General features: G+C 37.6%; 1 protein-coding gene across 9 annotated transcripts in view; it reads left to right on the forward strand.

Moving 5' to 3' along the window:
- Positions 1-13,621, forward strand: part of SYTL2 (synaptotagmin like 2) — a 102,294-nt gene that overhangs the window by 64,265 nt on the left and 24,408 nt on the right. For 5 of the 9 annotated variants that reach the window (XM_045557208.1, XM_045557209.1, XM_045557210.1 and 2 more), the window contains exons 6-8: positions 766-880; positions 3,161-3,964; positions 7,093-11,001. In XM_045557208.1, the coding sequence (XP_045413164.1) occupies positions 766-880; positions 3,161-3,964; positions 7,093-11,001 (4,828 nt within the window). The remainder of the gene's footprint in view (positions 1-765; positions 881-3,160; positions 3,965-7,092; positions 11,002-13,621) is intronic. The other 4 variants (XM_045557213.1, XM_045557214.1, XM_045557215.1 and 1 more) reach the window with 1 other exon arrangement.

The raw sequence follows: 13,621 nt of genomic DNA on the forward strand, positions 1-13,621 counted from the left end.
AAGGTACCAGTCCCGCAGCCTGGGAAGCCTGAGGGTTGGGGACTGCAGCCCTAGAGAGTAAAACGTCTGAAACTATATGGTACTGCTTCTTGTAAGCGTATGGAATGTGGCTTGTTAGTTCCATGTCAGTCCTTATTCCTACTCATAGCTTCCTGAATCTCTGTTAGAGGTCTGCTTCTGGAATGGAATTGCCAATTTATGAAAGTATAGACAGTAAACATTGGTATTCAGTCTTATATTAATTAAAAATCCCTATTAATTGATACTCTTTTTGTCATTAGAATTGATGAGCATAATTATGACAATGAGGCACTTCAAGATACCTAAAGTGTCTTCCAAATCCTTAGGAAAGGTCAATTACAATTGTATTCAATGCAGGTGTAATCTAGCACAATGAGAGTCTGGTGTGGTAGAAAAAGCACTGGTGGGAATATAACCAGATGAGAGACCCAAGTTTGCCTTGACCTTGACCAAGTCTTTGTTCTATCCAGAGAGCCAAGTTTTCTTACCTATAAAATGGAATTTTGATTTAAATGCTTGTTTCTGACCTAACTTTTTAGGACTCTGGCTTTAAGTATATTTTTACAATTTTTTTTTTGTATGGCATATGTGATAATTCTGTGCTAACCAGATTAATCAGGACCACTATTTTTCAAACATGCCAGAGTTTACTGGATCAAACTATCAAAATTGGAGATAATAAACATTTGCTAACACTGAATTGCTACATGATATTTAAGTTTAATAAACAATATTTTTCCCCAGCAAAGGAAGAATCCATTTAATAGCTCCAAGTTGCCAGAAGATCACTCATCGCAACAAACCAAAAATGAACAGTCAAAAAATGGAAGAGCTGGTTTATTTCATACTTCAAAAGAGGGTAAATATTATTTTTATGGACTAGATAGTTTTATCTTTGTTATCTGTGGACTAAGGGAAATTCTCAGAGTTCCTTTCACTAAAATAACTTCCAAGAGAAAGTGAAAAGTTGTGAAGACTTTCTTATTCTACTATGCCCATTGGTTTCTTCCTTGAGAAAGAGAAAGCATAAATTTTAGAAACTGGAAGTTCATGCATTCTAATCTTGGAGCTGCTGCTTGTCATGTGACCTCCATGCCTTGGGTTCCCTCATCAGTGAAATGAGAAATTCATTTGCCAGAAGCATTCGGTGTTTCACTTAACAGTATTAATTGGATACCTACCATGTACCCACACATTTCTGTTCAAAATTAAAAGAGGTTGCCTCAAGAAGAAAAGGTCTCTTGACAATGTTATGATCCTCTAATCTGTAATTATCAGCCCAGTTGCCCAGAAGCATTTGATCAGGTTTGTGGCTTAATTGACATAAGTCTGTCTTTATGGAATTTTATCATTCTTACATACTGTTAAGAGGAAATACTAGACAGTTCAATCTCTTCAAAAGCAACCATAAGAAGATTCCACAAACATTAAAAAGATTGGTCAAGGGGTAGAAAATTAACAATTGAACAGTGGAGCTAGGGCTCTCAGTTGCCTGTTTTTTTTTTTGTTTGTTTTTGTTTTTTTTTTTTTTGAGACAGAGTCTCACTTTGTTGCCCGGGCTAGAGTGAGTGCCGTGGCGTCAGCCTAGCTCACAGCAACCTCAAACTCCTGGGCTTAAGCGATCCTACTGCCTCAGCCTCCCGAGTAGCTGGGACTACAGGCATGTGCCACCATGCCCGGCTAATTTTTTCTATATATATTTTTAGTTGTCCAGATAATTTCTTTCCATTTTTAGTAGAGACGGGGTCTCGCTCAGGCGGGTCTCGAACTCTTGACCTCGAGCGATCCACCCGCTTCGACCTCCCAGAGGGCTAGGATTACAGGCGTGAGCCACCACGCCCGGCCAGTTGCCTGTTTTAATAGTATATTTTCCACTGGGTGCATTTTATGTTACATAAAATATTTTGTAGAAAAAAAATCACTGGAACATGTTACCTGTTTGTTTTTAACTTTTTGAAAAAAACAAATTTTTGTTTTAGGTATTGGGATTTTATTTTTTAAAAATTGAGTTCTCTTTTCTGATTTCCATACATGAATTTTTTAAGCAACTTCTATGTTTTTTTTAAGCCTCCTTTGAGCAATTTTCTTTTCTTTTTTAAAAAACTTTCTGTATTGAGTGTAAAATATCTCAAAGTATGTAAAGCACAGTAATCTTAAATGTACTGTGCAATGAAGTTCATGCATGAATTTTTTAATAGACATTTTTAGAGCAGTTTTAGGTTCACAGCAATATTGAGCAAAAGATACAGTCATTTCCCATATCTGCCCTATCCCCACACAGGCTCAGCCTCCCCCGTTACCAGCAACATGCACCAGAGTGGTATGTTTGTTACAATTGGACTGCATTGAGATATCATTATCACCCAAACTCCATAGTTTACATCAGGGTTCACTCTTGGTATTGCACCCTCTATACATAATACTCAAATGTATAATGGCATGTGTCCTATAGGTCCACCCTTGTAGTATTGTATGGAGTAGTTTCACTGCCCTAAAAATCTTCTCTGCTCCAATACATGATTTTTTTTTTATTTTTCCTGGCCCTTGATTTATTTTTTAGCATTTTTTATTTTTAATTCTTATGGGTACATAATAGTTGTATATATTTATAGGGTACATGTGATGTTTTGATACAGGCATACAATGTGTGTTAATCAAATCAGGGTAACTGAAGTTCAATCATTTATCGTTTCTTTGTATTGAGAACATTCCAATTCCACTCTTTTAGTTATTTTAAAGTATACTATAACTTATTGTTGACTGTAGTCACTTTGTTGTGCTATCAAATATTGTTCATTCTATCTAACTATCTAACTATATTTTTGTACTCACTAACCATCCCCAATTTATCCCCTGTTCCCTGCTACCCTTCCCAGCCTTGGGTAACCATCATTCTACTCTCTGTCTACATGGGATCAATTGTTTTAATATTTAGCCCTCACATATGGGTGAGAACACAATGCATGAATTTTTAAAGGCTTTTCACATTAGGTCTGCACTTATGCTACCTAGTTTACTGTCCTTAGTATGCTCAATACTTTTACTAACTATAGGTTAAATTTATGATAGGTATTTTAAGTTGCAGCATTATTCTCCATATGATATATGTATATGTCACCTAATGTGTTTTAATTTTCAGGTGAATTGTCAGAGTCAAAAGGAAAGTCACCTATCCTAGATATTTCAACTCAAACATTAGAGAAGTCAAAGCAGACTTTGCCAGGCCCTCCAAATGGATCTGAAATCAAGGCTCCAATCCCCAAAGCCAGGAAAATGATCTACAAATCAAATGATTTAAACCAACAGGATAGTCAATCTTTTCCTAGACAGAGGACAGACTCCCTGAGCACAAGAGGGGCTCCCAAAGGGATCCTCAAGCGCAACTCCAGTTCCAGTAGCACAGACTCAGAAACTCTTCTTTGTTTTAATCACAACTTAGAACCCAAAAGCAAAATTGTGTCGCCCGGCCTAACCATCCATGAGAGAATTTCTGAAAAGGAGCATTCTTTAGAAGATGACTCTTCCTCAAACTCACTGGAGCAATTAAAGCATGTGAGATTCTCTGCAGTGAGGGATGAACTTCCACAGAGTCCTGGGCTAGTCCATGGCCGGGAAGTAGGAGAATTTAGTGTTTTAGAATCTGATAGGTTGAAGAATGGAACAGAAGATGCAGGGGACATAGATGAGTTTCAGAGTGATCCTAAGTCTTCCCAGTACAGAAAACCTTTGCCTTTTCATCAGTCAGCCTCAAGCCCAAATGTGTCAAAAGATGAAACACATCAGCCAGTGACTTCAGGTTCTTTTCCAATTAATGGACTCCATTCTCATTCAGAAATTGCAACTGCAAGACCACAGTCCATTGAGAATTCACCCACCATCAGTGAACACAAAGATAAATCAGGATTAACAAGGCTTGAATCAGAATTGCCCAAAAGCCCTGCTGGTAAGAAAGTTGTTACTACCAGGTTATAAAAACTGACCAAGTGTTCTTGGAATGACCAGGCCAGCCAGCCCTGTAGAAACCTGTTTTTTTGCCTTTTAGGCATTCCAGCTAGAATTCAGACAGATGTCCCTGGGAAATGCTTAAACCTCTTAATAGGTTTGGAGGTTTTCCTCGATCATCAATAAGGAAAAGAAACAGGATAGCACAGTTTCTGGACCATTATGCTTTACCCTAAAAAACAAACAAACAAAAAAAACCTCCATATCAATTATTTAAACAAATGGTATTGTTTTTTAGTTAAATTAAGGTATACATAGAGTAAGAATTAAAGAAATGCTAATATCTTTGTACAGAGTAAATATATTACTACTGATCTAATGCAAATTTATTAATTACCATTTTACCAAACTTTGGTTTCTCTTGTAATCTCAAGACAATGTTCACTTTCTTAGCCTCAAAGGATGGGAACTAGACTTTAGTACTTATTATGAAAAAGCCTCAGACTTTGGCCTGCCCAGAGCCTCCAGCCATTTGTTTTTAGATTTTCAAAGCTCCAAAGGAACTTTTTCCTTTAAGTGGTGTGAACTGAGAGGCAATGAACGACTACTTTTTCCTGCTAACTACCCTTGTCTTGGAGGCCTCACCACTCTCAGGGAATGCCTCAAACTACTTTCTGATACCTTTAGGATTATGAAGTAATCATAATGCCCCATAATCATAATTTCTTAGATTTTAAAAAACAGAAGCAATGGGAAAAATTATGCTGTATACTCTCTCTCATCTTCAGTAAACCTGCGTTCAACTCTGTGATGATTTCTTTACAGTTAAGAAAATTTACAACAGCAACAGTCAAGTCTCTAACTCTCCTGCTCTCCTTTTCCCTTATTAGTCAGTATTAGGTTAACTCTGAGTCACTTTTGCTCAGCCCTGCAGCTTTTTCCATTTTACAGTCAATCCATTTCTTAAAAGACACTTAAAATCATTTGAACTTGACAACTTTTTTAAAAAAAAAATTAAAAATTGGCGAATGTTTTCCTAAAAAATAACAGAACTCATATTAAAGGAAATTATTGTTTGACCAAATGTTAACAAATAATTGCATGATGTTTACCTGGATGTTTATTCAAAAGACACCAAAAATTTCTTTGATAATATTTACCTTTATTATAACAGATAGAAAAATTTGGTAAGCCTTTGTTGTTTTGGAAACTGTACCTGTTTTCTCACAGATTGCCTGTGTAATTTTGGATTTATTTATTTGTGCTTTCTGATTTTTAAATCCCAACTGACCATTAAATTTGGGAGCAAAACATCAGCTAAACCCATTTTGATTGACTGGTAGCCTATCTAGTCTCACAGAGTGCTTATAAATAAAACATTGCTTACTTGGTAATGCCATGCTTTTTCCCCTTTTTGCTCATCACAAAAATATATACAAGTAATACTGGAGCATAAAAAGAAAACCAGGACCAAAAAATAGTAAGCGTGTGAATCATAAGGGTTTGACTTGAACTTCAGGGCAGTCAATGTCTCATTATCATACCAGAAAAAAAAAAATCCTCAGAGGAAACAAACCATTCCTGGCACAGAATTTTTAAAACAACTGTTCTTATTTTTAAACCAGTAACTTTAACTGTAAAATATTCAAGAAGCAGAAATGCACACAGAATTTTTAAAAATCTTGTCTGTGATGCCATCACCCAGCACTAACTATAGCTAACATTTAGTTGGAGTTCCAATTCTTAGGCATGAGTGTAATTTGTAAATTGTGTTTGTACTGCCCCAACTTCTTTTTTCACTAACAGTTTATCACAAACATTTTTTTCATCACCGTTAAATAGTCTATAAACAGACTAAGAATTCTTAAAGGTCTCTCAGAGGAAAGTCATACTTATTGACATATATTTAGTAATACAATATATACTTAAGAAACGAAACCAATATCTACTATGTGCCAATTATTGTACAAACTCTTTGTTGTTTTCATACTTAGCCAGAGTTGATGATTAAAATCAAAGATAGAGATGTATTAACTGGCATGTCCTCTAGTGCATTTGAAATGTGGCTAACTTCCTAAAAATTTAGCTCACACAATTTTTAGGATCATCCCTTTACATATATAGCATTTTAGGAAAAGTAGAAATACTAAAACATCTGAGCCTTAAGTAAAGGGTCTTAACTAAATGCCTAATGAGTCGTAAGGAAATGCCCGAGTTCCCTGATCCAAATGTACTGTGTGCACTGTGATTAAGGCTCAGAAAAGACTCTCTCTGCTTTCTTGATAGCTTAGAAAAAATTTAAATATCCTTCTGTAGCTTCCCAGCCATCAGTAAGTCCAAATCAGCGAACAGGTAGAGATCACATTCTCCATCAATCTTCATCTTAGTTTATTTAGTTTATAGAAATAATTTCTAACTTACAAATGGCAGAAAAGAAATGGGGCATAGTGGAAGGGTCTGTTGAGATCATGATTCTTAAAACTTCAGTGTGCAAAATGATTACTAGGATAGCTGTTAGTAAAGATTCCTAGGCCCCATCTTCAGAGAGTCTGGCTTAGTATGTCAGGAGTAAGGCCCAGGAATGCAAATATCCTCATTGTCCCATTCAAATGTTGTGGAAGGAATTCCCTGTTTCGTCTTACTTGAAAGTTGTTTTTCTAACTCCTGAAATCACTTAAGTCTGTGCTCCTCAAACTTGGGTATAAACCCCATCGAGGGTTCACGACATTATGCCAGGGGATGGGTGAAGTCATAAAATCAGTATGGTGTACCTTCCTGGAGTGTCAGTTTTGTGCAAAGATTTGAGAGTAGGAGAAAATTAATATTTAAAATGTAACATGGAGCAGAATGCAAAATTCACATGAATTTTTAAAATAAACAAGGGACTTTGAGGAAATTTCCCAATTAGGTCTATACCCCATACTACATTTACCTTCCATTACTGTCATAGGGCAGCTTTGGTAGGACACCTTAATTGAGACAATTATAACCCCTGAAAAATGCTGGTACAATTAGTGGTATAAAAAGTGCAAATAAAAAGTGCCTTTTTAAAAAGATGTTGTGAATGATTGAATAATAGTTCCTTAAACATGCTTTTTTCTTATTTAGCAAAGCATTTCTATATTGCAGGTGAACTGTCTCATTGTGTTGAGCCTGAGCCATTTCAGGTGCCAGGTCGCAGTTCTAGAGACCATCAGCAAGGTAAGCCCCCTCCTCTCCCGGCTCTAAAAGCTAAGACATTCTCACGCTCTGGTCCACATGCCACTGAGATAAGGAAGACAACTGATGATTCCATATCTAAAGTCCTAGACTGGTTTAACCGAAGTTCTCATTTAGATGACAATGAGCTATCCCTCCAACATCTGCAAGGAATAGAGCCTGAAGAAAAAATGGGCTCAAAATCACAGGTTGCTATTGCCTTGGTGACAGATAACAACAGTCTAAAAGGAAATGGCCCAAAGGCCCTACCATCTACCAAAGTTGAATTGAAGCCAATGAGATCTGACTCAGCATCTCAGGTAGAAGGAGATACACTGCTTTCTGGAAATGGCCAAGATAATGATGTGGATATCAAATCCAAACCTATGAATTTGTCCCAACAAAGCACCCCAAAAGAAGGCCTTGGTATACTGCAACCAGGTGAAAGCTATGGTATTCCAAGTCAAAGGAGTGAAAATACGGACTATAGCCAAGACTCAAAAAGCTTAGGAAATGGGGTACCTACTCCAGCCAATAACTATTCCTTCAGTGTTCTCAAGGGATCTGATGCAGAAGACCAAGTTCCATGCAACACTAAGAATATTGGCAGCTCTGGTGAAGAAGAACCCAAGCTTCATGTTCATGAAAAAAATAGAGGAGACTCAGAAGTGAATTTTGACTCTTCAACAATTTTCAAAGAACCAAATTTGAAAGACAACATGAAAGCAGAGAGAAAGAGCAAAGGAGGAAATACTCACATCCTGATGGCTTCCTTAGAGCCAGAGAATATTGAGTTACCACCTGGGGTTGCCAACAATGGATCTCCTTGGAAGAAGCCTGAGGTCCAGCTGCAACAAGAAGCTGGTGAGGTTCCCAAGAATCAAGGGCAAAGAGAGAAATACAAAAGAGTGAGTGAGAGAATAGCCTTTTGGGAAGGAGAGAAAACTACTAAGTTAACTCATAAAGAACCCATATCTTCAGGCATCCAGGAACAACCTTCTGCTAAAGCATGTCAGCCTGTGAAGTCACAGAGTATGGCCACAGACAGCTTATCTACAGGCCAGAGTGAATATAACTGGGTCACTGCCAAACAAGTGGTCCTAGATGGGGATGATCAAGCACCCCCACTCTCCAGTTTTGATTCCTCAAATAAACCTAAAGACACCAGGCCCCAAATATCAGGTCCATCCAAAAACCCTCCTTCAGCTGACCAATCAAGTAAAGTGTCTCTGTTTCAGAATAAGACAAATGAGCCCATAAAAAGAAGGCCAGTGGCAGACAGTTTGCATTCTAGAAGAGACATTACTTTACCAGCATTGCAACATCCCTCAAATGTTGGAAATGAAATACACAATCCTTTGGAGAAAGACAGACCTTTAGTTGGTGAATCAAATACCAACTTTAGAGTTATGTCTCTAAAAGAAAGAATGGATGGATCCAATGCAGAACAGATCTATAATCACTCTCAGTTTGAGAATTTGAGAAAGTTTTGGGACTTAGAAGCTAATCCAAACAGTAAGAATAGTGGTGTGAAGAATACTACCACAACAAGTCAAAAAAATTCTGTGCCTTTTAAGAGCCAGAAACACAAAGAATTCAGTGACATTAAATTATCAGGAAAAAATACCGATGAGGTAGAGGCACTTATAAGCCAACAAAAAGTTACAGCAAGAGAGGAAATGGAGAAATTAAACTTAAAGTCCATGCTCCAGGTGCTACCAGATGAAACCACATTTCCATTGAGACCACCCAGAGACTCCACTCATCAGTTGCCAGGCAATGAGTCATCAATGGAAAATGTGGAAAAGAATACGGAATGGCTTGTTACTCCAGTGTTCGAGGAAGAAAAGCATTACTCAGGCCCAGAGATTCAAGAATCCATAGTGAAAACAAGCGTTTTGTCTAAAGACTACAAAGACACTTTTAATGCCAGCTTACAGAAGCTACTTTCAGAAGCTTCATCACCAGCAATTCAACCTTCTGGTGGAAAAGTTCATGGAAAACTCGTGCTCACACCAAGTGTTTCTGAAAATAGGACATGGCCTCAACAGACAGATTTTGCTGATACTGAGGAAGAAGCCAAAGGACCCAAGAAGGTCACCGATGAGCATGGAGACAAAGCAGTAGCTCCTCCAAAGGTTAAACAGAACACTTTCAGTGCTAGTCTGAAGGAAGCAACTGGAACATCACCCTCTCCTTTGCAAACTGAGTTGGAACCCATTACCACTAGAACCAACTCTGAGCCTGAAGAGGGTAGATTTTTTGAAAAAGGGGTAGAACAGAGTCACAACACTTTAGCAGATCAGGGAGAGATCGTAGCTACTTCTCCAGAGGGAGATACAACTTTGGGAAATATAGGTCTCCCTCAGAAAGCTGAAAGTGGTGAGTGCCAGCTAACCACGGAGAACTTGCTTCAGATGGCTGCAGAAGATTCTCACCCATTGGATCAGCCTTCTCATCTTTACAGAAAGGGTTCTTTTGGGGATATGGCCAACTCTCCCCAAGATATGTTTTTGTCCCAGGATGCTCATCTTGTTCCCCATGATAGGGCACTGCCTTCTCAAAGGGAAATTTCAGAGACTATAGAGAAAGTTATTCTTCCACCCAAACCTACATTGAATGATATAAATGCTGCATTACAGAAGCTACATAGAGAAGCTTGGTTGAGTTACCCAGCTAGGAGGGAAGTCGGTCCTGGAGAAGGGAAACCAGAATTTCCTGAAGGAGCACAGGCAACAGGTAGCCCCACAAATCCTCTGGAAGTGATCCCACCATGGGTTACAATGGACGCCATAGTTCCACACAGGAAGGATTTTTATTCCTTCAGTGTAGTTCCTGATAAAACTCATGAAGTTGGATCTTATTTAGGTGCCCAAATGTCTCCATCAGAACAGACTCTTAGCTCGTCTGGTTTCGCTGTTGTGCAGTATGGCAAAGAGCTACCTCAGGAAGTGGCAGAAATTGTGAGGGCAACAGTTATTCAACCCAAATCGGAGTTCCTCGAATTCAATGCTGCCTTAGAAAAACTGCTGAAGGAAACAATTGAAACCTCCACCTCAAAATATGAAAGCGATACAGGGACTCTTTCTCCATCAAAGTTAATAGGTATTACAGAGGAGCCCAGGAAAGCTGCTTATGAATTCCATCCTGAGGAAATAAAAGAAACAGTAGAAAAGACTGAGGGTCCATCAATAACTGAGAGTGCTTTTGATATTGGTTTTGAGAAACTTCTTAAAGAAATATCTGAAGCTCCTCCTTATCGGTTCCAGGTGTCAGTGAAGGAAGAAACTCCTGAGAAAGAACCCTCACAGTCAGAGCAGGCCAGGTTCTTGGGGGAAGTGCCCCATTTTTACTGGGCAGACTCAGCGGCTTCTGAAATGAAAGTTAAAAGTAATGGTTTGGAATCTCAAGTCAACCAATGTCATAAAGTATTGAGAGGAGATGAAACTGTGACTGATTTATCAGTGGATGTTTGTGGTTCTCAAAGTAGGGTTGAGATCTCTGGAAGTCCACTACTTTATGTGGATCATGACATAGAGACCATTAAAACTATAAAACCCCCAGAGGACAGGGACAGTAAAAATGAGGTTGCAGGGAGACAAGGGGCTTTGCAGGAACCTGGCTTTGAAGAGGCTCCTGAAGCAATTAGTCTGTCCAGAAATAGGCAACCCGTTCCTCACCTGACGAACAAAGAAAATCCTACAAAAACAAGTAAAATTGAATTGATTCTGGCATCACCATATAAGAGACAAGTGAAAGAGGAAGAAAAAGGTTTCTCTAACTCTGATTTTTCAGATGAAAACACCAGTTCTAACATGGAAAGCTGGAGAAATACTTCCAGTGAGCATTTTAAAATTTTTAACTCATGATTCATGAGTGTGCTTTATGGAATGCTGATGTAAAGGATGATATTAATTTAGTTGAGATAAATTTAATATTCCCAAATGGTGCTAAATTCTCCCTTCAGTTCTCTTGGACCTTTCTTCATAAAAAATATTTATATTCTTGAATCAAATGAGTTACATAGAAACAGCATTACTGCAAAGCTGTTTCATAGTCTGACTTCTCATTAATCTACCTATAGAATTTTTAGGTTTCAGAAATATTTTTAAATTAACTTTTTGAGTTTCGGAACCACCTTTAAAACATTTAAGCCAGTTTTTCTCCTGGAAGTAATTAGAGTTTCTTGGTTAATTGGCAGTACTCACAGAAGACTCTAGTAAGATTTGTGATAAGCAAGTGCCACAAATGGGCACAAATTTCCCATTTAGGAGCAATATTGTACCAGAGTGGTAGCTAAATACCGGGGACAAAGTATAAGGCTGGAAACGTCCTTCTCTCAGATTCTTGTGCTGTGATGTTTTTGTTGCCACTCTCTCCCTCTCATTTTCAATTATCTCCAGCATCTTCCTGTTTTAGAGTATGACTTTGGTCAGATGACTTCACCTGATTCCACCTAAAGACATTGCCTGGCCTGCTGCATTTCTTTGGTTTCAGCCTTGGCTAAGTCGATGAAGATCTTAATCAATCTCCACATTCATCTAAGTGGACTTGGGGGTGCTGGTTTCAGCCAGGCTGTAAAACATAGGACTTGTTTCAGTTCGCTATTCAATCAAACATGGGCATTTTAGCAGAGAAACCTCAGAGCAGATAGGAATGAGAAGTTACCTGGTTAGAATGGTGAAATGGTAGAGGATGTTTTCTGGCTGGGACATTTTAACCAAAGTTGCACAACTGGTATTGATCACCTTTCTTGTAGTTTAATAGAATTTGTCATTTTCTAGCTCCCTTCAGTGTCAATGAAAATAGATAAGCTTTTCTGAGTGGCTTACTTGAGAGGTTTGGGTTCCTCTGTAAGTAGCTGTAGGGTCTCTTCTTGAACACTGACCAAAGAATCCACTTTTAATCCTGTATACTCAACTTGAAGACTCTTTAACATTGCTGATAAAAATTGGAAATTGAAATACTAGTCTCTGAAACCAGATGTATACAAAAATAAAGCCAGCATGTAAAACTTGCTGTGGTAGATTCTTACTAAACTGCCCCGTGAGTTACTAGGGTAAACCAACCCACAGGAGGAGGAGGGCTTGCAAATTTGCACGCACTTTAGGGACTATCACCTAATGTGAACAGCCATGCTAATAGTATACCAGCATAACTGATTGAACATAAAAAAGCCTATCTAAAAAAGAATAATGTTAAATAATCATATAGATTTAACTTGATTACCTCTGTGAAGAAAAAAATTTTAAATAAAAGATAATCACCTAGACAGAGCCCAAAGAAGATATTTTAAAATTATAAGACTATGGAGAGGTATAAAATGGTCCAGTTGTGGTTTTATATACTTTAATCTAAATTATTATTTTACAACAAACTGTAGTGAGGATAGGGTAGAGTTGGAAAAGAACCTAACTACAAGGGTACCATAATCTTGGGGAGCAACCTAACACATTTGACTTGTGGCTGATATTTTAACCAACCAATACCCCAATTTACTCCTTTAGGAGAAAACAAAAAGAGGTTCCATGGTCAAACACTTTTGGAAATGCAGGGAGACTATGCTCATTATTAGCATATTAAAGTCTTTGAGAAGGTCTGCAGTAAGAAACCTTTTAAATTTGAACAAAGAACATCCCAAATCTGATTCATTTTAGAATCCATTTGCTGTGGAATGCATATTAACATTGGGCAGAACTGGTATGCATTTCAGAAAATTGTTGTCTAGAGAAGTGTTTCTTATTAATACATTTATTGATTCATTAATTGAATCATTCATTGATTCAGCAAATATTTTTGAATTGCTCATTGCCAGCCCCCGTTGTAAGCACTGAGAACACAACAGTGATAAATGTCAGTACTCAGGCCTGAGTTTATCCATGAAAGGGTTGTCAAAATGGAAAAATTAAGAACTGTCTAGAGTTTTTTGTCTTTTTTTTTGTAAAGTTAGATGTGTTAAAGAACTGTTCTTATTCTGAGGTTATGTCCTTTTTCTTTCTTTTGGTTCTAAAATGCCTTTCCTTTTATAAAATAAAGGCGTTAGTAAATGATACCCCCTTGCCCCGCACCAAACACACGATCTTTAAAATGTCTTACTAAAATAAAAAGTTGACTATCTCATGTTATTTCCCAACATTTCATTGGAAATTTTACTAGATCATGAAACCCGGAAAGCCCAGTTATACCACTCATCTGTGTACCCAATTATACACATATGTTAAACATCTGAATCCTGTCTTCCATGGTTTTCAATGAGGTTTTTTTTTTTTTTTATTTTAATATGCTTCTAAAACCATTTCATGGCTGTCTTCAAAAGCTAGAATGTTAAGTGGGAAGATTCAAAGTCTGGCACAAAACAAATGTGCCTAAAATAGAGGTGTAGACAACTAAGATCATATTGCTATTAATGTGGTAATCTTATTTCTATATTGTTTATGTTTACAAATATTAGTTTTAAAAG

This window comes from Lemur catta, chromosome 7 (genome assembly GCF_020740605.2).
Source record: "Lemur catta isolate mLemCat1 chromosome 7, mLemCat1.pri, whole genome shotgun sequence".
Lineage (NCBI taxonomy): Eukaryota > Metazoa > Chordata > Mammalia > Primates > Lemuridae > Lemur > Lemur catta.